General features: G+C 43.9%; 1 protein-coding gene across 2 annotated transcripts in view; it reads left to right on the top strand.

Annotated features, from left to right (window-relative positions):
- The window catches only part of kcnn3 (potassium intermediate/small conductance calcium-activated channel, subfamily N, member 3), a 150,053-nt gene that overhangs the window by 99,239 nt on the left and 25,291 nt on the right, over window positions 1-25,523 (top strand). For both annotated transcript variants that reach the window (XM_070551185.1, XM_015950418.3), the window contains exons 5-7: window positions 1,124-1,245; window positions 3,317-3,458; window positions 11,592-11,702. In XM_070551185.1, coding sequence (XP_070407286.1) covers window positions 1,124-1,245; window positions 3,317-3,458; window positions 11,592-11,702 — 375 coding nt within the window. The remainder of the gene's footprint in view (window positions 1-1,123; window positions 1,246-3,316; window positions 3,459-11,591; window positions 11,703-25,523) is intronic.

The following is a 25,523-nucleotide window of genomic DNA, read 5'->3' as shown; positions in this document are numbered from 1 at the left end:
AAAAAGAGGCCAAAACTGAACAAAAGCTGTTCTCACATTTCCAATTAAATACATCTAGGTTTCCCAAGGCAGTGGACTGATGAGACAAAATGTGTCCCGCTACATCTGGAGTAAAACAAACACTGCATTTCAGAAACGGAACATCGTCACACCAACAGTTAAGCATGGTGGTGGGAGTGTGATGGTCTGGTGCCGCTTTGCTGCTTCAGGACTTGGTCCACTGGCTGTTACTGATGAAACCATGAACTATGCTCGCTACCAGAAAATCCTGAAGGATAACGTCTGACCTTTAACCTTAAACTGGCCTTTCACGCGGACCTTGATTGCATTTGTTATCATCAGGAGTGAAAGGGTGAGCTACTTTTTCACACAGGACCAGTTTGGTTTGGAGTCGTTTGACAGTTGCAGTTGGTTTTTACTCCGGGCATCTTTAGCTGCTACTCTGATAATTTGTTTGCTAATCTGAAAACATTTAAGTTGACAAAAATAGGAAAACTGGGAAAATCTTTATTACACGTGTATTCTTTTCACAGCTCTGTATAAAGGTATAATAAACACCAACAGTTTAAAGCCTGACGCGCCAAAGTCGACTTGACGGCGGTTTTTGTAGAGATATTTTTTATCTGTGAAATCTGATGCTGTTTAGCTAATTGTTTGCTTGTTGGAAATAATTCCAGCAAATGTATTTTTTTTTCCACAACCCCCCAAGGTCCTTTATAACAACGTCAGCCATTCACACACACACACACACACACACACACACACACACACACACGCTCACATGCTGGTGGTGATGAGCTGCATTGTAACCACAGCTGCGCTGGCTGACTGAGGCACGGCTGCCGAACACTGGCGCCACCATACCCTCCGACCACCAGCAGGCAAAGCGGGTAAAGTGTCTTGCCAAAGGACACGACAACTGCAACAAACTGGAACTTGCAACCCTCCGGTTTCAGGGCGAGCGCCTCTGCTACTGTCAAAACCACACTTTTATTTTGAAGTGTGTCTGTCGTGAAAATCTCTTCAAAAGAGGATTGGTTGACCCCTTCCTCCAACATGAACATAAAACATGCAGATGAAAGGGTGAGTTGTGAGGCGGTCTAATGGTCTGTGTGTATTTCAGGTCCATTTTAACACGAGGTTCGTAATGAAAACCCTCATGACTATCTGCCCCGGGACGGTGTTGCTGGTCTTCAGCATCTCTCTGTGGATCATCGCTGCCTGGACTGTACGAGTGTGTGAGAGGTCAGTGCACAAGCCTGAGTGTGTGTGTGTCCTAACCACGATCCACTGGCAGCTCTCATTCGTGGAGCAGGAGCTACGACTGTCTGTGCATGCTATTGGACAACAAACAACGTGATGTACTCACCGCTACAGACGTCAGTCAACGAGGCAGTTCGCCACACTCTGTCGAAGACGCAAATAATATTCGTCTAAAAATAATAAAAAACTTCTATCTGTTCTTGACTCAAAGAAAAGCTCAAGTCTAAAGAGTCCAAATGAGCCGTCTTCGTCTTAGTTTCGCCCAGTCGCAGTAATATCCCACCCACCAAACTGATAGGGCGCTGTGATTGGACCGAAACCAGACTGTCTGGGGCTGTGGAGGTTCTAGCGAAGCGTGGCTAGACCGACAGGCTAGGTCTAGATCACATATGTCAGAGTCAAGGCCCGCGGGCCAGATGCAGCCCGCGGAGCATTTTTATGTGGCCCGCGACATAAATATCAAAAATATATTAAAACTGGCCCGCTGGCCGATTTTACCGCAAAGACTTCAACTCCCATGATGCTTTGCGGCGTCAGCGCGGAGCCGATGAAGCCCCCTCCTTTGTGTTTTTTCAGCGCCTCCGTGTCTCGGACAAACTACACTCCTACACTCAGCGCCGAGTTCACTCAGCTGTTTTCTGACGTTGAAGCCCAGAAACGGAGATTCTAGCCGCTCAGTAATGTGTTCACGACTGAAAGAAAAAGTTTTCCAACTAACTTCCAGACAGAGCCGATATAACTCCAGCGAGCAGCGACACGCTCAAACCAGCACGGCTCTGTGGCTGCTGTCGTTTTTCCTCCCCGACACACAACAACGTGGTCAAGCTGCTCAGACATGTTCAGCAGCACAAACCTATGTGAGCACCTGTTGTCATCTAATGTTGTCATTATTATGATGAAGATGAACAAAACAACAGGAGTCTCCTCCTCAGCTCAGATCAACCCCATGATGCAGGTATCTGGCTGGAACAGGTGAGCATCACAGTAAACCAGTGGAGCAAACTGAGCTTTAAATATGTTGGTTTTATGCTCTTTTTCTGCTCCAAAACATGAAAGTTAACAGGTGAGATGTTGCATTTTCATTTAAGATAAAATGATATTTTTATTTTGTTGTTGGCCCGTGAGAAAAGATTTAACCTACAGTAAACAGGAAGTGGAAAGGCTGCAGATAGATGAATAGAATAGAAAATCCCTTTATTGTTCCTCAGTGGGGAAAGCTAGACGTCACAGCAGCGATGACACGTATTACAGGAGAAAAAGAGAATAAAAAATAAGAAAAATGAATAAACAAGAAAACATAAATCCTGAATAGATTTTAAAAATACTGAATACACCACAAGTAATGAATACCACTGCTGCCTTTTATTTAAAACTGACTTGCTCGTGTGTCATCTGGTTATTCCACATTCAGTGTTAATGCAGAAATAAGTTTGTTTCCAAATTTAAAGGTTCAAAATTGCATATATGTTGATAAAGAAAATGTGCAAATTTGCCGTCACTTTTTCAAAAATATTAAGTTTGGCCCTTGACTCCGTCCCAGAGTTTCATTTCGGCCCCGTGTGAGTTTGAGTTTGACGCCCCTGGTCTAGATTCTAGGCTAGGCTCGGCTCTTCGCTGCTTTTATTGCAACTGAATCCGTCATGAGCTCCTCGGTTAACTTTTATTGGTGTTTTCTATTCAAACCAAAAATATTTAAATAAAATAAGAAGTAAATGTGATTAAAAAGCTTGGAGTGTATCTATTGGAAACTCTCGAGGTTAAATGGTTTTTCAGATCATTTCTGGTGAATTTTTTTTTATTCCGGAAAGATCCACTTTTTTTCTAGATCTGTACCGAGTCTGGTTGCTATGGTAACTGTGTTAAAGTCAGGCAAAATTTGTGGGACACGTGTTTTAGTTGTGATTCCCACTTTTGCAGTCGGAAGTAGTCGGCCAGTCGTGACTTTTGTTTAATATTTGTATCTCCCTATTGGCTGACTTTGTCCTCTACATGTGTGTGTGTGTGTGTGTGTGCGTGCGTGCGTGCGTGCGTGTGTGTGGAGGGGGTTCTTTAGATACCACGATGCCCAAGATGTGACCAGTAACTTCCTGGGAGCCATGTGGCTGATCTCCATCACCTTCCTTTCCATCGGTTATGGAGACATGGTTCCTCACACCTACTGTGGCAAAGGAGTGTGTCTGCTCACAGGCATCATGGTCAGTACATTTTGTTTCCCTGCTCCATGTGTCACGCACACACTCTCCCCGAGGCGCTGTCCTGTTCAAAGGTCAGCCGATTAGAGAGCACGCTGTCATTTTCAAGAGAATTTCTGCCCGGTGTAATTTGGGCAATCCTCTGTGAATTAGCTGCATCTGTGCTCCTGTGTGTTTTCTTCATGTAGGCGTCCAAACAGAGTTTGTGTGTCTTTGTGTGTGTTGTTCCCTTGTCTATTCTCGTTGCATAATGAAGGTCCTACCTTTCAGTGTGCCATGTCCTCCCACTCTCAATTTCTCACTATCAGTCTCTAATATTTTTTCTTTATCACTCTCTGCTGCTCACATCTGATCAAATTCTTTTGATTTTCTATCTTTTCTGTCTGTCTTGCCCACCCTGAGGCCACGTGTTTATTTTTATCTATCACCCATCTGCTAGTATTAGCACTGAAGCTGCCGACTTCGACGCTATTTACTTCACCGGTAATCTTCTCCTCTCCAACTTCTGTCATTTCGGTTTTCCTGTTTGCTTTCAGTCTTTGTCATATTTTCTGTCCCTTTTGCCCAACTGGCCTTTTTTAATCCTTTCTTCTGGTTTCTGCTGTTTTTAGAACACAATAATATTAGATTTGAACAGATGTACAGCTAATTAAATTCTGTTTTGGGAGATATGTTTGGTTTATTTTTTTAAAGGACACATAATTTTTAGAGGTGGGACTCAGTTAAAAAATGTCTAAAAGATTTTGTAATTAATTAATTCATCTTGATTAATCTCATTTTAATCATTCAGAACAATTTGCGTTTAAGTAATTTTTTTAATTAAAAATAACGTTAGTGAGGCATAAATGACACACCCACATTTTAATGAGTATGTTTCTGTAACAACAGTGTTTATTCTAATATGTTTGTCTTAATATAAAGCTAACCAGTGTGTGATGTGTCAGTATTAGTATACTAATATTTAGTACATAGACATACTAAAAACACAGTAGATCAGAGATAATTAAGTGTTTTACCTCGCTTCCAAGATTCTAAAACAATCAGCAAAGTGTTTTTCTGGTTTTTGCTGATTTTTTTATCTGTTTTACACAACGAATAGATAATAAATACAGAGGCCATGCACACAGATTTGCTAACATACATCATTTTGTTTGAGTGGCATCATTAGATTATTGTCTGGGTTCAGTAAATTATAAAAGTTGAACAAATTTGTTCCTCCAGAATCAATTATTTCTATTCAAATTGTCCAAAAATACCACCTTTTGTCAACAACACCACAATAAACAACACACTACAGCTGAACCAATTAAAACAAATCGTACTCTGAGCTGGATGAGTGTTAACCATCAATAAAGTAACTCAAGGATGAAAATACACATCCACAAAGTGGAGGCTGATTCATGAATACTTGATGTAATTCAGGTAAAAACTACATACAGTACTGTTGATGATATTGCATATTATAACCAGATGTTGCAATTTGTAGATGATCCAATAAACCGCGCTTGGCCAGTAGAGTCCACACCTCCACCATTGGCTAACTCTGACAGGGAGTTTTTAATAAAACAGCAAACCATCAGTTTCTCAATATTTCCCCCAATTGTTCAGTGTTCTGCAAATGCATTTAATTCAGTTTACCTTTAGCTTCCCTAAAGCCAGCCACAATGATTGAGCTATCCCATGATTTCCCTCCTAATTGCCATCACACAGTCCCCCTGGGTTTCTGTGGAAGGTCACCAAGCCGCCACACTCTATTTGACTTTTACAGCTTCTTTTGAAAGTCCTTTTGGCACATCTATTAATAATGTAATGAGAGTAGAGGTAAAGTCGATGGCAGCGCAGCATGAGACGGTTGGTGTTGAACAGAAAGGTGATCCTGTTGCATTTTAAAGTTGATTACATCCCAGGAAATTAACAAAACATTATATTAGTTCAGATGATTAACACTTTATTGTATAAGACAGAGAAATAATTGTTTAGAGCATATCTATTGTTTTAGTGTATACATCCCCACCAGTGTGAGGTGGTGGAAAGTATTTTATACTTTTTCAGTTTGTCAACGAATGAGGCACAAAAATCTTCATGAAATGTAGAAATCTTTGAAAATGCATGTGAAACACAATCAATCAATCAATCAATCAATCAATCAATCAATCAATCAACTTTATTGATACAGCACTTAATCCTACAATACATGCAAGTCAAAGTGCTTAACAAATTAAAAAGACCCCGCGTTCTTTCCCGTGCCCAGAATTTTAAAAACAGTCTGACCATGGACGTAATTTTCACTTTAGAAGTGTGTGTGTGTGTGTGTGGGGTGGGGGGGGGGGTGGGGGGGGAGACACGGGGGGGGGGGGGGGTGTCTTTACAATATGTTCTAATGGGAAACAGGCTTCAACACAAACTGTTGTTTTCTGCTTGGTCCTAGAGCTCAACCAGTGTCAGTTTAATATAGCGTAATATTAATTTTGGATGGTAAAAAGTGCAGGGGTCAAAACTTGACTTTGGAAAAAGTGTGTGTGTGGGGGGGGGGGGGGGGGGACATGTCCCCCTGTCCCCCGCCCCCCCAAAAAAATTACGTCCATGAGTCTGACAATAAAAAACCCTTCACAACACTCCTCCACCCACACACGCACACACACACACACACACACACACACACACACACACACATGCATACATGCCCCCTTCCCCATGGTAAAAACACGATTGGCTGAGATCAGATGAGCCAGACCAGCTAAGACAATGATAAGGAAACTGCTTAACTGTCAATCATTCTTGTGAACCATTCACGCAAGGCTGTCGTCGTACATTGCTAGGTAGTTTTCACTTCCTGCGCATGCGCAAAGCGAAGGTTGGGCTCCTCGCTCTGTCGCCAGTTTTCTGCTCGATTGGCCAGCCAAAGTTCGGCATATTATTTGGAGAAATTAATTTCAGATTATTGCTAGAATAAGAAGTTGGCTGCAAGGCCGATGGTTACTTATAACGAGCATAACTGGGTGTTCTTTCTCATGCAACTTTTTTCATTTTCCAAAACGAGGAGCGGACGGTTCCTTCCTGAAATTCAGAAACATCTTTTGCTATACCTTTAAATACATTTTAATTATTGGCTTTAACATTTACGTCTTGATTAAAGAGGATGAATCTATGATTTGTGTAAACATGATTGTGATCCATTAAGGTGGTGGTCCTCCCTGTGGGATGGCCAAATTTTTCCAAGGGGGGTAATTGTCACCCCTAGCTCCCCTTTGGGGGCACCACTGCCCACATCAAACATAGTAGAAGGACATCAAATGTTAACGTTGCCTGATTTCATTGGTGATAGATTACCACATGTACTTTTGTTGATGCAAAGCAAAAGTTTGTAAGTGCAGAACTGTTTAATCCGTCTAAAAAAGGCTGGATAGGTAGAAAACTCAAGAGTACTACTCAGAAAGTGCTTCATGTACGAGTTTTAAACAATATTTCAAATCTCCTTTTATTTTTCATTAAAATCTTCCGCTGAGAATAATTATCTTAGAAAATATTCAGTGGGATAAATCAGATGGATTCCTCGTCCCCACAGTCCTTGAATATCTGCTCTATTCCTACCTCTTTACTTGCCAACTCACCTACTTTCCTCTCTTTGTGGTCCATTAAACGTGTGAGCAAACACACACACACACACACACACACACACACACACACACACACACACACACACACACACAAACCCCAGATGCACACAAAAAAGACATAAAACAGCTGGGTGGATACAGATAGTTCTCAGCCTACTGTTCGACTGAACACACACACACACACACACACACACACACACACACACACACACACACACACACACACACAGAGCTGACAGAGTTTGACATACACTCCCAGTATGCCCACACACTGTCACACACACAAACACGTGCTCCTCAGAGTGGTCTGAGGGTTTTATTTTTGTTGAGCATCAGAGGAGGAGCTGTGGTGATGATAGAAAAACAAGTCGATCACAGAAAAACTGATTGTATAGAAGATAAAATAAAGAGGAGGACGGGGGATTTGTGCTCTGGTGACGGGTGAAAGCAGAACACAGGACATGATTTGATATGTTAGTTTGTGAATAATGTGATGAGTCTGGATGAGAAATCCTCACTGCTGTTGCTATGACAACAGATGAAGGAAAGCACCAGTCTCACAACGCTACCTGGGGGGTGTTACAGGTGTATGTGTGTGCACGTGGGTGGTTGTGTGTTGTTGTCAGGGGGTGGATGGTGGAAGAGAGAGATGTGAATGCATTACTCTTGTTAATTCATTTGTAGTGAAGTCTAGAGCATGAACACATTATTTACTAGCTATGTTATATAAGAAGATTGATCTTTTTCATTTAAAACATTGTTTTTATAACATAGTTTCTCAACAAAGAAAAAACTGGCTCATTTAATAGATTTTGAGTATGACAAGAAAAATGTCCTTAAAGGGGCATTATGGAAGTGTGACAGCCAAAACATGTATAGAAATAATAAATGTCTTCTTCATACATTCTCCTGCAATGCCCTGGTCCTGTAGAATGAGCCCTGGCATTTTTACTGTGATTGCCTGTTTTTCTGTAAAATCACAGAAAAAGAGAGATGCTCGGGTCGAGCAGGCTGCTTCATGCGCGTTCACGCTCAGGCATCGCCCGTAGCATTTGCTATCCGTAGCTTTAGCAGCAGAGAGAGAGGCAGTGCCACTTTGTCGCTGTTCCTAACGCCTAGTGACAAAGCTAGCTACATTTCTGAGGACCCTTAGCTACTTTCTGTAGAACTTTCTTCTAGATATTTCCTGCTAATTAGCAACAAAATAGCCATTTTCACTCCGAACCGTTCTTTGGTTTGACGTCGTTTCAGCTGTCATCAAGGATATAAAAGTTACAGATACTGTTAATGTTACTAGAGTGTAGCTCACCTAATAAGATGTCTGACTCTCATGCAGAAGACCTGGGTTTGATTCTGGATGTAAACATAGTTTATTTAGAGTTTCTTTTTTACATTAATGGTATATTTTTTTACAGTAAGATGCCCAAATTTTTATTTGAGACTCGCCGAACGGCATTGCATTCACAGATAAAAAAGATGTGGGTTCAACTTTCATTTTGGAACAATTTTTCAAGCAAGGGAAGGGAATGATCTGAGCATGCAGGAGGACTGACCCATCATAAACCTTTGTCGGCTGTGCTGAAGAGAAAGGTACAGAACCAAATTATTTAATTAATTAGCTGCGTGTTCTCCTGTCCTCTGTCCTCCGGGCCACACACACACACACACACACACACACACACACACACACACACACACACACACACACACACACACACACACACACACACACACACGGGACTGTCTCAGCTGTTATTTTCGTTAAGGAGTGTGCACGTACAGCATGCGTGCCTCGTGCACGAGCCTACTATTGAAGCTGCCGTTACGCTTTTGGCCTGAGGGGGCAATCGCGAGCATAAAAATTCTAAACTCTGTAAAGTCCCTTTAAATACCGATCTCAAATAAAACAGTTTAAATGTGTTTATGTCAGTGAAATTTAGAAAATGTATTTTTATGGTAAATGTGTTCCCACCTCCCTGTTTTGTGTGTGTTTACGTGCATCTCATATATTATTCATTTCATAAGTGCTCATGTGCTGCATGTAAGCACATGTCCTCATGATGTGTTTTTATCTGAGCCTGACTAACTCAGAGCAGCAGTCAGAAAATACAAGCCTATCAGATAAACTATTAGTGTTTTTGCTTCCTAATCTATAAACTAGATAAATATGCTAAAGAGAGTCTAGTAAGGGTGGGTCAAAGGTCAAACTGTGTCTAGCTACTCATCCATTGCTCAAAGTGTGTCAAGTTAACCCATGCTTAATGAAATTCTGTCTTAATTTGTGTGAAAATCATGTTTTAAAAGGTATTATTTACCAATTTCAGAGTCAATAAAATATGTTTTGCATCGCGCTAATCAAGTGAGCCAAAATGTGCTCCAGATGTTTTTTAAACAGAGGTTTTCCCGCGGGTGTCCAAACGTTTCAAGACACTGGAAGACCTGTTTATTGAATTACAATTAGTCACAAGCTACAAAAACATGGTTTTCTCTATTTTAAATATGAGAAATTTGTAAAAAATAATAATAAAAAATAAAAGAACTTTATGGTGCACTTATTTTGTTTTTACTGCTCAGAAATGGGCCTCATTTAGTTAAAACTGAACAAAAACATGTTAAAACGTTTAAAAAGTTTAAAATGTTTAAAAAGCTCACATCGTGTCCCCTAAAAAGACGAATGGTAATTACAATACTTTCAAGTAAGAAAAGAAAAAACACAGAACTCAAGTGGCCATGAAACACGAGAGAAGTCATCATTAGTAGCGATGCTCATTTTGAGATCATGAGTTAATTAGTCTGTTTCCTCCGTGAGCGACTGTTAGCCTTTTTTAAAAAGTCGTATCTAACTATCTTGTAAAAAAATCTGATATTTTTACCTTAAGATGAGACAATCACCAGGCAAAAATGTATGATTTAGCTCCACTCGATTAGTATTGCTGACACGACTGACTGTTGCTGTCTGCCTTTAGGTTGTTACGAGGAGAGTGTAGCTGTTCTGCACAAGCAGAGACGGGTGATTCCCTCTTTTCTGGCAGCTCGGCAGACTGTGCTGTGCTGGAGAAGGCGAGGGAAACACCCTGACAGGCGTTTAAAACAAATCACAGCAGCGCAGCCATCAGCAGCTGCGTCGCTCGCTGGAGATTGCAGAGGGAACCCTGCTGAAATCTAATGGATGTGGACACACACACACACACACACACACACACACACATGCACACGCACACCATTCCTACCCTGATGAACCAATCAGTCTCCTGTTGTTTGTGGCCGAGGAGGGCTCACGTGTACGCCGCGCTCGAACACATTGCACCGCTCGTGCACTGAGGGCTACTTTTCCTTGAGCACAGAGGGGTTTCCTTCGGCTCTCATCATATTTTATTCATAGTTTTTATAAACACAAATAGAGTGGATGAGTGTATAGACGTGGGCACTAATGCGCGTTTGCGCGTTACATCTCTCTGAAACCAGCCAAACGTATTTTTGGCAAACCTTGTCGTGTCTTTTTAAGTGTGTGCACGAATGCGTGGCTACTTCCTACACATCTCAGGACTGTTGCACGCTCCCTCAACTCAAACTTTCTCTTCTTAGACCTCTTTTATTTTACACACACACACACACACACACACACACACACACACACACACACACACACACACACACACACACACACACACACACACACACACACACACACACACACACACACACGTGAGATGCCAGCCCTCACAAGCAGGAAGGAAGACACTTGTACACTTTCATTAAACACTCTTAATCTTAATGCATTGCCTATCAGGAGATATGTGACCTCATTAACACTGCCTTCCCCATCTTTCTCTCCTCCTATCACACACACACACATGCACACACACACACACACACACACACACCCTTCAGAGGAACCTGTGAAAACTCAGCCGCTTCATTCAAAACAGTCTAATCTGAAAGTTAATTAAGTCCGTCTCCCTCCTTGCGTTCCTGCTCCTCTTCTCCTCCCGAGCGCGCCTTTCTGGTTGAGGGACTGCCGTCACTCTGTCCCCAAATGACTTTCCCACACGTCCCACGTGGGCTGAGCTGGAATACAGACAAACCGGTCTGTGTTTTACACTTTTACACGTCCTGCAGGCCCGGAGTCTCCGGTGAGCGGAGAAGACTGACACCGTGTAATTCAGATCGACGGCATATAATTAAATGAAATTTGTTGGTGTCAATCTTCTATTTTTCCCTTTTTTTACCTATGAGAGCCGAATTTTTCATCTGCATATAGAAGCGTTATGGGAGGCATCTCGCACCAGATGGAGTGGAAGAGAAAATAGTCGTGGCTCGCTCCTCAACATGAAGAAATCTGGAACAGAGCTTTCCCCTCCTAATCCCCTCCTCTCCTGCTCACTCCCCCTTCTGTCATTCAGCTCCAGTCCTCGTATTTGCCCTGGCATCCTTTAATAATTGAGACCCCCCCCCCCATATCCATTGATGTAATGCTACTGCGCTGACCGACTGTTTTCTCCTCCCTTCTCCCCTCCAGGGCGCGGGTTGCACGGCTCTGGTGGTTGCCGTGGTAGCCAGGAAGCTGGAGCTGACCAAGGCTGAGAAGCATGTGCACAACTTCATGATGGACACTCAGCTCACCAAGAGGGTGCGTATGCTCGTGAGTTTGGTCTGTGGAGTGGGTGTTGGACAGCAGCGGAGATGAAGCCCTCTTCATGACTAAAGAGCACATGTCCTACTGGTTTGATGTTTTTGGATGAGCTGGACTTGAACGCCTTGTTAGGCTGGTGACTCGGCTTCTCTCCGCAACCACCACATCGCAGCATCAGCCTGTACTGTTGTGACAGGCGGTCGTGTTGTTTGAGCGAGCAAAGGCAACAAAAGGTCATCGCTGTACTGCTCCCCTCACTTACCACCTCTCTTTTTCTTTCCATCGCCGATCTTTTTTCCTCCCACGTGGCCATCCCTCCGCCTCCCCTTTCCTCTGACATTTGTCTCTCTTACAGTAAATCCTTGTCTCCCTCCCTCTTTCCGCCACCCTCCGTCCTCTCCTTTTCTTGCCCCCTCCTGTTCGTCTCTCACTCCCTCCCTCCTCCAGTTCTTTTCAATTTTTCATACAGCTGAAAGACCCGAGTCTTAAAAATAGCTTCCTATATCAAATATGTAGGGTGCATTATGGCAGCAGGGTTATCTGGGGGACTGAGCCGGGAAGGGTGATCAATAATTTTGGCATGGATGAGGCATCAGAAGAAGAACCGATCATGAAACCAATCATCTCTGCCCAGGTCTACCAAGTTCAGTCATCAATACAGTTTTATCAACTTTAATTATTATAAAGGCTTCGTCTTATACTTCAAACATGTATTAATTGATCCATTCTGTCCAATTAATGAGTAGTTAATATCTCACCAGCTAGGTAGCTCACTGGACAACGCCTGGCCAAAAAAAGCCTCCATCTGGATCTAAAGCTTGGTTTATGCTTGACGCATTCACTTTCCGCGCGGTGATGCGGCTCGCGGATGGAACGCGCTTCACAACTCGCAGCGTTTATGGTTCGTGCGGCTTGTCTCTGCGGTGAGCCAATATTCTCCCAAACTGTAGGGGGCAGCATGGAGCTCTACGGCATGCATCCAACACTACACCATAGTAGAAGTAAAAATTACTGTTTACAACATGGCATTCCAGCATTTTAACAGCGTCGTCGTCTTTTCCGACAGTGCGAGCTATTTCTCTCCAAGAATTATTAACAACATGTTGATCACGGTGATCTCTGAGAACTGAATCATACAAATGTCTGTATTTACCAACCTCTGCCATACTAGTTCTTGCCACTCCGCCATGTTTTTCCGCGTCTGCCCGTCCGTGTGCATTTACTCTAATTCAGTCCCGTGTTTATAAGACTGTTTACTTCACCATGTCACCGTTGCCGTTTGTTGACTGGTTGGTATTAAGATGTGTGACTAAAACCTCAAGTAACTTCAATTGCGGTAAATTGTAGAAGTTGTATTTTAAAGATCTGATATTAGATGCACTTGACTGTGCTATGGCTCAGCCTCCTGGCACATTGATTTGATTAGATACCCTAAATTATTGTTTTTGAATTAATAAAGCATTATTAACTCTACTCAAAACCAGTTGTCACCAGTCTGGGGGTGAAAATTGACGCTGGACTTAAATTTGATGCTCACATCAACTCTGTGATCCGGTCCAGTTTCTTTCATCTGAGACGCCTTGCAAAAATCAAGCCTATGCTGCCGAGAGCCCACCTGGAGCGGGTACTCCATGCTTTTGTAATTTCTAGGCTTGATTACTGCAGCTCTCTCTATGCTGGACTGTGTCAGTCATCACTGCGTCGCCTACAGGTTGTGCAGAACAGCACAGCCAGGTTCCTGACTTGGATCAGGAAACGGGACCACATCAGTCCGGTTCTGGCCTCCCTGCACTGGCTTCCGGTCTGTTATCGTTCACACTTTAAACTCCTCGTCTTTGTTTATCATTTCTTCCAGGGTGGTGCTCCACCCTATCTAGCCACACTCCTGAACAGACACTCCCCATCACGCGCTCTGTGCTCCTCTGACCAAGGCCTGCTCGCTGTCCCTCCTTCTAGGTGTCGTACTCGCGGGGACCGGGCTTTCTCAGTCCTAGCACCGTCACTCTGGAACCAGCTGCCACCCTCAGTTAGGCTGTCCCCATCTCTGCCAGCCTTTAAGAGTCGCCTAAAAACCCACCTCCTCCGTTTGGCGTTCGCTGAACATGTTTGAATTTGGCCCTCTTTTATGTTGATTTTATTTCCCTGTTTTCATCGGTCTCTCTATCTCTTGTTTTACCCGTTTGTCTTCTACTAGAATGTTTTACCTTTTTTTGTAATATTTGAATTGCTTTTATTTTTGATTTATTCATCATATTTAACTTTTCTCATGTACCGACAGGGTGGCAGAAGGCGCTTTATATATAAAGCTTTGATTGATTGATTGATTGATTGATTGATTGATTGATTGATTGATTGAACTGAAACTAAGTGCTGCTGCATTCATCAGTAAATCAAGCCCGGAACGATTTATGATTTTTGTCCATGTCGTGCCACTTTTGTGCTAAAATATCAAATATGCTCAAGTCATCATCAAGTCAACGGATGCAAGTCGATTCGAGTCGCAAGTCATTGGCGGTCAAGTCCGAGTCAAGTCATATGTCTTTATACACTTTATCAAGTCATCAGAAGTCATTAAAATAATGACTCAAGTCTGACTCGAGTCCAAGTCATGTGACTCGAGTCCACACCTCTGCTTCTTAGGGGTCAAAGAAATAACTTCTGGGTCACTCCTGTTAGCAAACTGTCCACAACTCTGGAGCTTATTGGCGGCTTGTGTTGAATTACTAACGCTGGAGCATTAGCATTAGCTGGCGCAGACTTGGCAACCCTTCACGTTCACAGATTTAAACAAAGACTGCGTCCCTCTTTAGCTTTTTAAAAAGTCCAAAACTGACAACGTTCCAGCTGACTGAGAGGGAAATCTGTTTCTTCCAACATGATCAGACATTTGACTGTTTTGTGATTATTTCGCTCTAAACTTTTTACATATTGTACCTTTAATGTTGCACCCTGTCCTGTCATATCTTGTCTCAGTGTGAACCTGCATGGTCTCTCTGCAACTAGAGTAAAGGTTAACATTGTCTTATTCTTGTTTTCCTCATTGTCCTGTTACAGTTGGTAAATAAAATGATCGGGTGCACAGTAATTTAACATTACACCATCGTGTTCTCCCCACCAACTCGATTTCCTTGAACTTTATTGAGCCTGACGGCGGCTCGGCTCCTGCTAAAGGTTTTTAATTGCTGTTCGAGCTGAAGTCAAGCTGCTGAAGCCTTTTTCTACTAAAGTCAACTCAACATGTCAGGTGGATATCTAAATATCAGCATCACACCTGTTTCTGATCTCGTGTGAACATCTATTGACTGATGCTACTGATGCTACTGATGCTACTGATGCTACTGATGCTACTGATGCTACGGGTTTCCACAGACCTCGTGGTAATTCTCTGACATCGCTGAGCGTCGTTGAGATGAAGCTTAAAACAAACGTTGTTCTTAAAACATATAAATCAGCTGGAGATGTGAGCAGGATGAAAACCTTTAACTCCAGTCTAACAAATTATCAATTATATAACAAATATTTAGGAAATTAAATTAAAATACAACTATTAAATAATCTTTACAGCAGCCGAATGATATCACATTGCTTTTATATTAATAATATAGCTTTATAGTGATGTGTGCGTATATATTAGATGTACTGTACATGTAGAGAGAGGCAGAGTACATTTTGACTGTAGCTAAATCTTCAGCGAGCAGCAGGCTGTCCGATAAAGTTAGACCAAAAAATAAAACCGCAGTCACCAGTGTTGGGAACGTTACTTTAAAAAAGTAATTAGTTATAGTTACTAATTACTTTGTCAAAAAAGTAACTCAGTTACTAACTGAGTTACAAGATCATAAAAGTAACTAATTACCAACAAAAGTAACTACTTAGTTACTTTTTTCATTCAAGAATGCAAGAATTACTACAATAGTAAAATATAAATGACTAATGACTGAACATAATAAAATGTAAGTCCAAATGTTTTATATAAACCTGAATAATTTAAATAAATAAGCACTTAACACGAGGAACTACTAATAGGAACATTACACTTATCTAGACTATTAAAAGGTCACTGTGTGATATTTAACAAAAACCCAATCAGCTAAAATTTAAAATTGCAAATAGAAACACCTGTAAAGGTTCCCGAGCCTTTAAATGGTATCTCGGTCTAGTTAAATTACAGAAATAAATGTAATTTTGCACAGCATTCTAATTTTTCCCAGCTTCACATAATTGTGTGTTTTTAGTAGCATTTCTGTTGCTGGTAATCTAGTAATGGTTAAATAAATAAATAAATAAATAAATAAATAAATATCCTTTAAAATGACACTAGAAGAGGCACAGATCTGATGGAGGACTTACATTTACTAACGTGGGTCAGACCCAACCACAGAAGAGCTGAAGCTGGGTGGTAAACACACACAGGTAGTTCTGATAACACCTGAGCTCCATGACGTCTGAGACTTATGCATCAGTGTTACAGCGGGGCTAAAGACATGATCAGGAACAGGTTACAGCTGGATGATCTAGGAAGGTGATCAGGACGTCTGAGCGGCAGGTGAGCGGACCTTCGGGACGTCCCGCTGTCACGCTAAGGGCACGGCTGCAGACCCGCAGATTCGCTGCTGCAGCAACAAATCTGCGGGGAGTCTGCAGCCGTAGACTATTCATCACGTCTTCCTCGTTCTTCACGGCTGTGATGCTCTTAAACATCTGCCTCTTTAGCTCCTGATCAGCTGATGAGTAGCTCCTGATCAGCTGATGACAGCTTCAACACACCGCGCTGCTTAACGCACGCATTTTCTTACCAGTAACAGGAACGTCGTTTTGATAAAAGAGGACGTAATTAATTAGTTTGCTTGTTACAGAAAGAAAGATTTTTTATTAACGCGGTAAACGGAGTTATTCCCGTTGTGTCTACAGCAGCAGTGACTGAGACCGTGAGGGTCTCCGCCCACCCGGCCAGTCATCATGGTGTTTGTAAGTGCGTTACCGACACCTCTCTCTCCCTGGCTGCAGCTGAAGTGTGGCGGTCAGAAATCCTCACACTGCTGCTCAACGTTCGACAAGCACATAGTAACGCACAACGTTCCGTCCCTAGTAACGGTAACGGCGTTGCAACGGCGGGAAAAGTAATTAATTAGATTATTCCGTTACCTATAAAAGAACGCCGTTAGAAACGCCGTTATACTTAAACGGCGTTACTCCCAACACTGGCAGTCACACAGGATAAAGTAAAATTTGGTTATTTGCTGATTATTTCTTTATCTATTCCATTTTCCTTTTTGTACAGTGGCATCAGGAGCTTATGTTAATGAGCCGGATTGTGAGCCTACAGTTGGCTTTTCATAGATTCTTCCAGTTTGTTGCAAATGCTTGTCGTAAAGTGTGGTGTGTGGTGCTTTTCCATCAGACCAGTCATGAGGGTTTGTGTTTTTATGCCACCGCAGCATTTCTGAGTGTCTTTTCTTACGGAGAGTAAAGTTCAGCAGGTTTATCTTCAAATTTCACGGAAGACAAACTGAATGTCATCCTTCAATCACATTCCTTCTAAAGCTTCCCACGGAGTCCGTAAGGTGTCACACAGCAGCTTCATAAAAAGCACGGCAGCATGCTCCTTCATAGCATTTCCTTCAGAGGTTGGCTGGTGTGTGCACCTGTAATTATCTCCTGCCCTTTATCACGTACAGACCCACAAACAACGCTGTTGTGTCCTCATTGATAAACATGGCTGCGCCATTCTTTGCCACATTGTCGTAGAAAACACAATCAGTCAGATCTTTGTAATGAATAATGCAACAATAGATTTTACATCCTGCTATAATTGTATGTGTCCACACACACACACACACACACACACACACAATCACCGGCTTTCTACCTCAGTGAAACGCTCTCGTTCCCTTTGAAGGATTAACAAGAATGTCAGTTAAATGCCAAAGAGGGAAGCGCTCAGCTGATCTGAACACGGGTTGTGTAATGAGTCTTGGGTGTGGTTGTGTACATCAGCACCTAAATCATAGTAATCAATGACCATCTGGCAAGAAAGCTCCTACACAGAACAGCAACAACAAATTTACTTAACCAGTCATTTTAGTCAGCCCTTTAGAGCCTGATACATAAAATATAAACCAGAAAATTATTTTCTTCTTTCAAAACACTGATCTATTTATAGGCTAATGTTGATAAACACACACATTTCTGTTTTTATTTAAAAAAAAAAAAATTTTAAAGATTGTCCAATCATATTATTGTCTATGGCCATGTTTGATTCTTTGCCTCACTAAAATTATTTTCAATAAAAATGGCTTTGGAGCAAGTTGTCTTGGAATGATTAAAATGTGATTAATCAAGATTAATTAATTACAAAGCATTTGATTAATTAGATTTATTTTTAAATGGAGTCATCCCCCATAATAATTACAGAAAACATAGAATTAGGTGGATATACAATATTACAACAGGAATAACAAAATATAATTTCCACTTATCTCGAGCAGTACTTCGATCTTGCACCAGGGGGCAGATAAAGAAGATTCAGTAGAGACGCAGGTCTGATATGTATTAAATAAGATACATTTGGCATTAAAGGTGTCCTAGAGTTGAAAACCACATTTACTGTGTTCTTGTTGAATATAGGCAGTTTTATGTAGCATACCAAATAGTCTGTGCTATTTCCAACCAGCTTTCCAAAGTCTTCGTCTTCGTCTTCGTCTTCCTCCGCTTATACGGGTCCGGGTCGCGGGGGCAGCATACCAATTAGGGAGCTCCAGGCCGTCCTCTCCCCGGCCTTGTCCACCAGCTCCTCCGGCAGGACCCCAAGGCGTTCCCGGACCAGATTGGAGATGTAACCTCTCCAACGTGTCCTGGGTCGACCCGGGGGCCTTCTGCCGGCAGGACATGCCCGAAACACCTCCCCGGGGAGGCGTCCAGGAGGCATCCTGACCAGATGCCCAAACCACCTCAACTGACTCCTTTCGATCCGGAGGAGCAGCGGTTCTACTCCGAGTCCCTCCCGAATGTCCGAGCTCCTCACCCTATCTCTAAGGCTGAGCCCGGCCACCCTACGGAGGAAACTCATTTCGGCCGCTTGTATCCGCGATCTCGTTCTTTCGGTCATTACCCAAAGCTCATGACCATAGGTGAGGATTGGGACGTAGATCGACCGGTAAATCGAGAGCCTGGCTTTCTGGCTCAGCTCCCTCTTCCCCACGACAGATCGGCTCAGCGTCCGCATCACTGCAGACGCCGAACCAATCCGCCTGTCGATCTCCCAATCCCTCCTACCCTCACTCGTGAACAAGACCCCGAGATACTTAAACTCCTCCACTTGAGGTAGGACCTCTCCCCCGACCCGGAGGTGGCAAGCCACCCTTTTCCGGTCGAGAACCATGGTCTCAGATTTGGAGGTGCTGATCCTCATCCCAGCCGCTTCACATTCGGCCGCGAACCTACCCAGCAAGAGCTGAAGGTCAGAGCTGGATGAAGCTAGGAGGACCACATCATCCGCAAAAAGCAGAGACGAGATTCTCCTGCCACCAAACTCGACACACTCCACACCACGGCTGCGTCTAGAAATTCTGTCCATAAAAGTGATGAACAGAACCGGTGACAAAGGGCAGCCCTGGCGGAGTCCAACCCTCACTGGGAACAGGTCCGACTTACTACCGGCTATGCGGACCAAACTCACGCTCCTCTGGTAAAGGGACTGAATGGCCCTTAACAGAAAGCCACCCACCCCATACTCCTGGAGCGTCCCCCACAGGGTGCCCCTGGGGACACGGTCATAAGCCTTCTCCAAATCCACAAAGCACATGTGGATTGGTTGGGCAAACTCCCATGCCCCCTCCATCACCCTTGCAAGGGTATAGAGCTGGTCCACAGTTCCACGGCCAGGACGAAAACCACATTGCTCCTCCTTTATCTGAGATTCAACTATCGATCGGACCCTCCTCTCCAGTACCTTGGCGTAGACCTTTCCAGGGAGGCTGAGGAGTGTGATCCCCCTATAGTTGGAACACACCCTCAGGTCACCCTTCTTAAAGATGGGGACCACCACCCCGGTCTGCCACTCCCTAGGAACTGCCCCCGATGACCACGCAATGTTGTAGAGACGTGTCAACCATGACAGCCCTACAACATCCATAGCCTTGAGATACCCAGGACGAACCTCATCCGCCCCCGGGGCTCCGCCGCTGTGTAGTTGTTTGACTACCTCAGCAACTTCTGCCCCCGAGATCGGACAGTCCATCCCCAGGCCTCCCAGCTCTGGTTCCTCCTCGGAATGCGCATTGGTGGGATTGAGGAGCTCCTCAAAGTATTCCTTCCACCGTCCGACTATAGCCTCAGTTGACGTCAGCAGCTCCCCATCCCCACTGTAAACAGTGTGAGCGAGTTGCTGCCTTCCTCTCCTGAGGCGCCGGACAGTTTGCCAGAACCTCTTTGGAGCCGATCGATAGTCTTTCTCCATGGCCTCACCAAACTCCTCCCACGCCCGAGATTTTGCCTCGGCAACTGCCACTGCTGCACCCCGCTTGGCTATCCGGTACCTGTCTGCTGCCTCCGGAGACCCACAGACCAGCCACGCCCTGTAGGCCTCCTTCTTCAGCCTGACGGCTCCCCGAACCTCTGGTGTCCACCAGCGGGTACGGGGGTTGCCACCACGACTGGCACCAGCCACCTTACGACCACAGCTAGCAACAGCCGCCTCGACAATCGCAGAGTGGAACAAGGCCCACTCGGACTCAATGTCCCCCACTGCTCTCGGGACGTGGTCAAAGCTCTGCCGGAGGTGGGAGTTGAAGACCGTCTTGACAGTTTCTTCTGCCAGGCGTTCCCAGCAGACCCTCACTATGCGTTTGGGTCTGCCAGGTCTACGCGGCATGTTCCCTTGCCATCTGATCCAACTCACCACCAGGTGGTGATCAGTTGACAGCTCCGCCCCTCTCTTCACTCGGGTGTCCAAAACATACGGCCGCAGGTCAGATGATACGACTACAAAATCTATCATCGACCTGTGACCTAGGCTGCCCTGGTACCAAGTGTACCGGTGGGCATCCTTATGTTCGAACATGGTGTTCGTTATGGCCAAACTGCGGCTTGCACAGAAGTCCAATAACAAAACACCGCTCGAGTTCAGATTAGGTGGGCCGTTCCTCCCAATCACACCCCTCCAGGTCAAGCTGTCATTGCCCATGTGAGCATTGAAGTCCCCCAGCAGGACAATGGAGTCCCCTGATGGAGCACTATCTAGCACTCGTCCCAGGAACTCCAACAAGGGTGGGTACTCTGAACTGATATTTGGCCCATAAGCACAAACAACAGTCAGGACCCGTTCCCCGACCCGAAGGCGCAAGGAAGCTACCCTCTTGTCCCCCGGGGTAAACCCCAACACACAGGCAGAAAAGTAAATTAGTAATATTGTAATGACCATGGAGAAACAGTTCGTTCTGAGAAAAGCTGGTTTAACATGTCATAAGCTTTGACACACCCTTAAATTAGCACGTCCCAACCCACTTCTATGTTGGCAATATTTAAACATTGGTTGTGATGATGCTAACCACAGGCCAATGCTACCCTGAGCTACTGCTAATGTCAAGATTCAACATAATTTATTGTAATTGCACAGGTGTACAACGAAAATGACTTTGCTCTCACAAAAGACAGCTCAAGTAAAAGGTAATAAATTATGAGTAAAATAAAATAACAAGGCACCAGGGTACACTAACTTCCCCCTCGCCCTTTTCACCTGTCACTTTCAAACTTCTGCTATATACTCATACGACATAGGGGGAAAAAGTGAAGGCTCTTGTTGAACAAGAGGAAAATAAGAAGAATGTTTGTGTACACCTGTAGCGTTCCAGGATCTACTGGGGATGTCCAAATGTATCAGATAGATTCATAGCTTCCCTATTGAGTTATCTGGATACGGTAAACAGCTGTACCTAGCTTCAGGCAGCGTCGTAGAGCAATCGGTATAAACTGGCCAATCAGCATGCAGCTTATTTATTATTAATGTCGTGGCTGAGTTTCCATTATAGGGCTATGTTACAGGGTTGTGTTTAGCCATTTATATGGGCTCATGGGTCATTGTGAGCCTTAACTAAGTTTAAAATGCTATAAAAAGTCTCAAAGAATCATTTCCAGATGTAAAAATAGGTTGTTCTAGTACCCCTTTAATGGGTCAATATATGACACACATTTTTGTTAAAGCCTGACACAACTTTAAAATATTCTTCAATCATCTGACTGTTCTATGCTTTCTTTCTCATCCACCAGATTAAAGAAACGGAACAAATGACGCTGAAATCCTAAAATCTTGCTGTGTGGTGCTGACTGGGAAGATGTAATCTGGGGGCGTTGTTTGATCCGGCGTTCAGTGCACAGGGTTAATTTCCATTCAGCAGTCAGTGGACCAGAGTCTCCTTTTGATAGGATTCAAACAATGTTAATTAAATAACAGTTAATAGAGTTTCACTGGCTATGAGGTGTGAAGTGCTCATGTTTGATGTCGGGGTTTATTTTCTGAGAGTGAAAGGTGCATTTAAAAGTCTGGTGCTCAGCTTGCAGCAGTTTTCTGTTCCCGGATTCGAGGATTAGTCGATTCAGAACTCTGCTGGAAGAATTTGGAGCCACGGTTTCATCCTGAACATAGAGGCTGTGCAATAATGGAAACAAAAGTTTGCCATGTGTTGCAAACGTATTAGGCATGTAGGCGGCATTCTCAGACAAAGTGGGACTGTACCACTGAGCTGTGGTGGCCTCATGGAGGGGGCCATCGTCTAGCACACTGCTGCTAACCACTTAAACATTCTCCCTCTCCTGATAATAACATTTTACTCTCTTTGACGTTGAATGTGCTACTACTAGTTTACCCGTTTAATTATAGATTCACTAGGATAAATACAATAAAGTTTATCTCGTGCGTGCGTGCGTGCGTGTGTGTGTGTGTGTGTGTGTGTGCGCGCGTGTGCGCGTGTGTGTGTGTGCGCGCGCGTGTGCGTGTGTGTGTGTGTGTGCGCGCGCGTGTGTGTGTGTGAGAGAGAGAGAGAGAGTCGTGGAGGATGGCTGCTTATACTGAGCCAGGATCCTCTGGAGGTTTCTTCCTGTTAAAAGGGAGTTTTCCTTTCTACTGTCGCTAAATGCTTGCTTAGTATGAGGATTGCTGTAAAGACTCTGACACTAGTCAGTGACTCGATGCAACCTGCTGGGTTCCTTATATAAGAAACTTTATTCTGTTCGTCTTAATGAACTGACCTGTATTCGAATGTTTACTGTGTGAAGGTCCTTGAGACGACTCTTGTCGTGATTTGGCGCCATATAAATAAACTTGAATTGAATTGAATTGAATAATGTGTTCCGATGTTTGAGCCCACACCGTGAGTCACTGCCCATCGTTCCTCGGACCGAACCGCGGCCTAAACCAGAATCGACCCTACAACCCTCCGATCACTGGACAACCCGCTCTACGTCCTGAGCTACTGCTAAGATTACCGATAGCATGAACTGATTGGCTATGAACCTAGGACAACATGATACAGAGGAGAAGGTTTATGCATTAATAAGACATTTTATTAATGATGTAAAATTGAATCTCCTGTCCACATCCAGACAGAATTATCCTCTCGTCTATCTCATGATCAGCAACAGCTAGACGTTAGAAACGTTGTTAAGAGACATGAAAAATAATTTAAGCTAGCTCGTTTTGCTGATTTGCCATTGTAATTTTAAAATGTTGTTTTCTTATATTAACAACAAGAAATGTCATAAACCGCGAAGGGAATGTTGTTGCAGAGATGAAGATGTCATGCCGTTTCCAGAAAAGGTCCTCTCCCTCTGTAAACCGTGTGTTAATTCAGACGTTTTGGTTTCCTGCAGCGTGTTCACCCTCTCTGGATATCCACGGTGCACTCTGGGCTCTGGCTAAAGAGGAGGCTCTGCAGTGCCTTCCCTCCAGCCAAATGGGAGCAGTCTAACCCCTGAAGACTTCTTCTAAGCCGACTTCCACTCTGCACAATAAAAAAATAACCCGTCCTTCCACCAGCCTTTTAATTCTCATGCAAGCAGACGGGTCATTAGTAATGCAGACGCACCGTGACACGCTAGGAACGCGTTCGCTTGGCTCAACGGTGTTTGCTGCTTTCACCAGTTTGACCTGCGTGCTCTCCGCCTTTTATAAAGCAGCGCTGCCTGGGCTGGGCAATGCTGCAGGATCTTTGGTGGCTTTCAACGTGTTTTCTCAGCCTAAGGGGTTGTGCGACTTGTCTCATCCCTTCATCACCGTGGCTGTGAGCGGAAGGTCAGACCGGGCAGGGCCACGTGTCACTGTGGCACATGGGCTAACGGGTTTCCATGGAAATCAGCCAGTTTGTTTGTGTTTACCTCTCTTTCTGTCATCCCAACATGTACTCATCACACACACACACACACACACACACACACACACACACACACACACACACACACACACACACACACACAGAGAGAGAGAGAGAGAAACTCTATTGAATGTCCACATTTCTCATGCACCTGCCATAAGGTCAGCCGTGTAGGGGGGCAGCTAGAACAGATATGGACCCAAACCGACCATATGGTCCTAACACGGTTTCCTGAATTCCCTCCATATGCTAAAGGACCGGGTGCCGCCGCCGTTTGGATTCTCGCGGGGTATTCTTAGCTGTTCCTGTCGAGTCTTTCACATTTGCTAATGGAGTTGCCGTCTTTCACCACAGACTTTCCACAGTAGGGGAGGGAATCCATGAGCTGACACCAGCCGCTGCCATTCGCACGTGGGGGCGTGTCATAATTAATCAAATATCAGCCATCTTGTAAGATTGATCAGCTGATAAATAGGATTTGACGTACCACTTTACTACAAGGTCTTTGGCACTGCTCTTCAGTCGCCAGAGTGGAGATTCAACCATATCCAAACATAATCCAGACTAATCCAGCCTATTGCATCTCCATACTCTCTCAACATACAACTGCTGGCGTTAATACATAAATCGTTACAGCATTCATGCTATAAGCTAACTGGCAACGTGGCACGGCTGCTTCCACTCCTTCGCGGCCTTCTCTCTGCTTGTTGGATTAAAGGAAACACTTTAGAAGAAGACAATCACACGGAGCAGGAGGATTAACATCAAAGCTCCGCCCCTTATTTAAGTCTCATCCTCGTCTTGGCAGGAGTACTGAGGTAGACAGGAAGTCCCAGCTTTTTGAGTTTTATAATTTCATTTAAAGAAATGTCAAGTGGAGGATGAGACAGTGGAAACATGTCTGTCTTTAAGTAGTACGAGAGTGGAAACGTACATGTTCAGAAAGCTCGTCAGATCTAGGAGAAGACTTTCTTAGAAGAAGAAGAAGAAGAAGAGATCATTTCTACAGCGCTTCTCAAGATAAAAATCACGAGGCGCTTCACAAAACAAAAAATGTTAAATATAAAAAAGAATTTAGAAAATGATTAAAAATATATTTAAAATGAGCAAAAAATAGACAACTGTTATTAAAAAATGTAGAGAGAGAGAGAGAGGGAGAGGGAGAGGGAGAGGGAGAGAGGGAGAGAGGGAGAGAGGGAGAGAGAGAGAGAGAGAGAGAGAGAGAGAGAGAGAGAGAGAGAGAGAGAGAGAGAGAGAGAGAGAGAGAGAGAGAGAGAGAGAGAGAGAGAGAGAGAGAGAGAGAGAGAGAGAGAGAGAGAGAGAGAGAGAGAGAGAGAGAGAGAGAGAGAGAGAGAAAACAGGAAAGAGGGAAATCGGTGGATCCTGAGGAAGGTGGAATAGGTGGGGAGAGCAGAACAAGGAGAGGGTGATAAAGGTCACACCAAAACCTGAA

This window comes from Nothobranchius furzeri, chromosome 5, assembly GCF_043380555.1.
Source record: "Nothobranchius furzeri strain GRZ-AD chromosome 5, NfurGRZ-RIMD1, whole genome shotgun sequence".
NCBI lineage: Eukaryota > Metazoa > Chordata > Actinopteri > Cyprinodontiformes > Nothobranchiidae > Nothobranchius > Nothobranchius furzeri.
The sequence above is the reverse complement of the archived record's forward strand: the minus strand, read 5'-3'. Positions and strand labels throughout refer to the sequence as shown.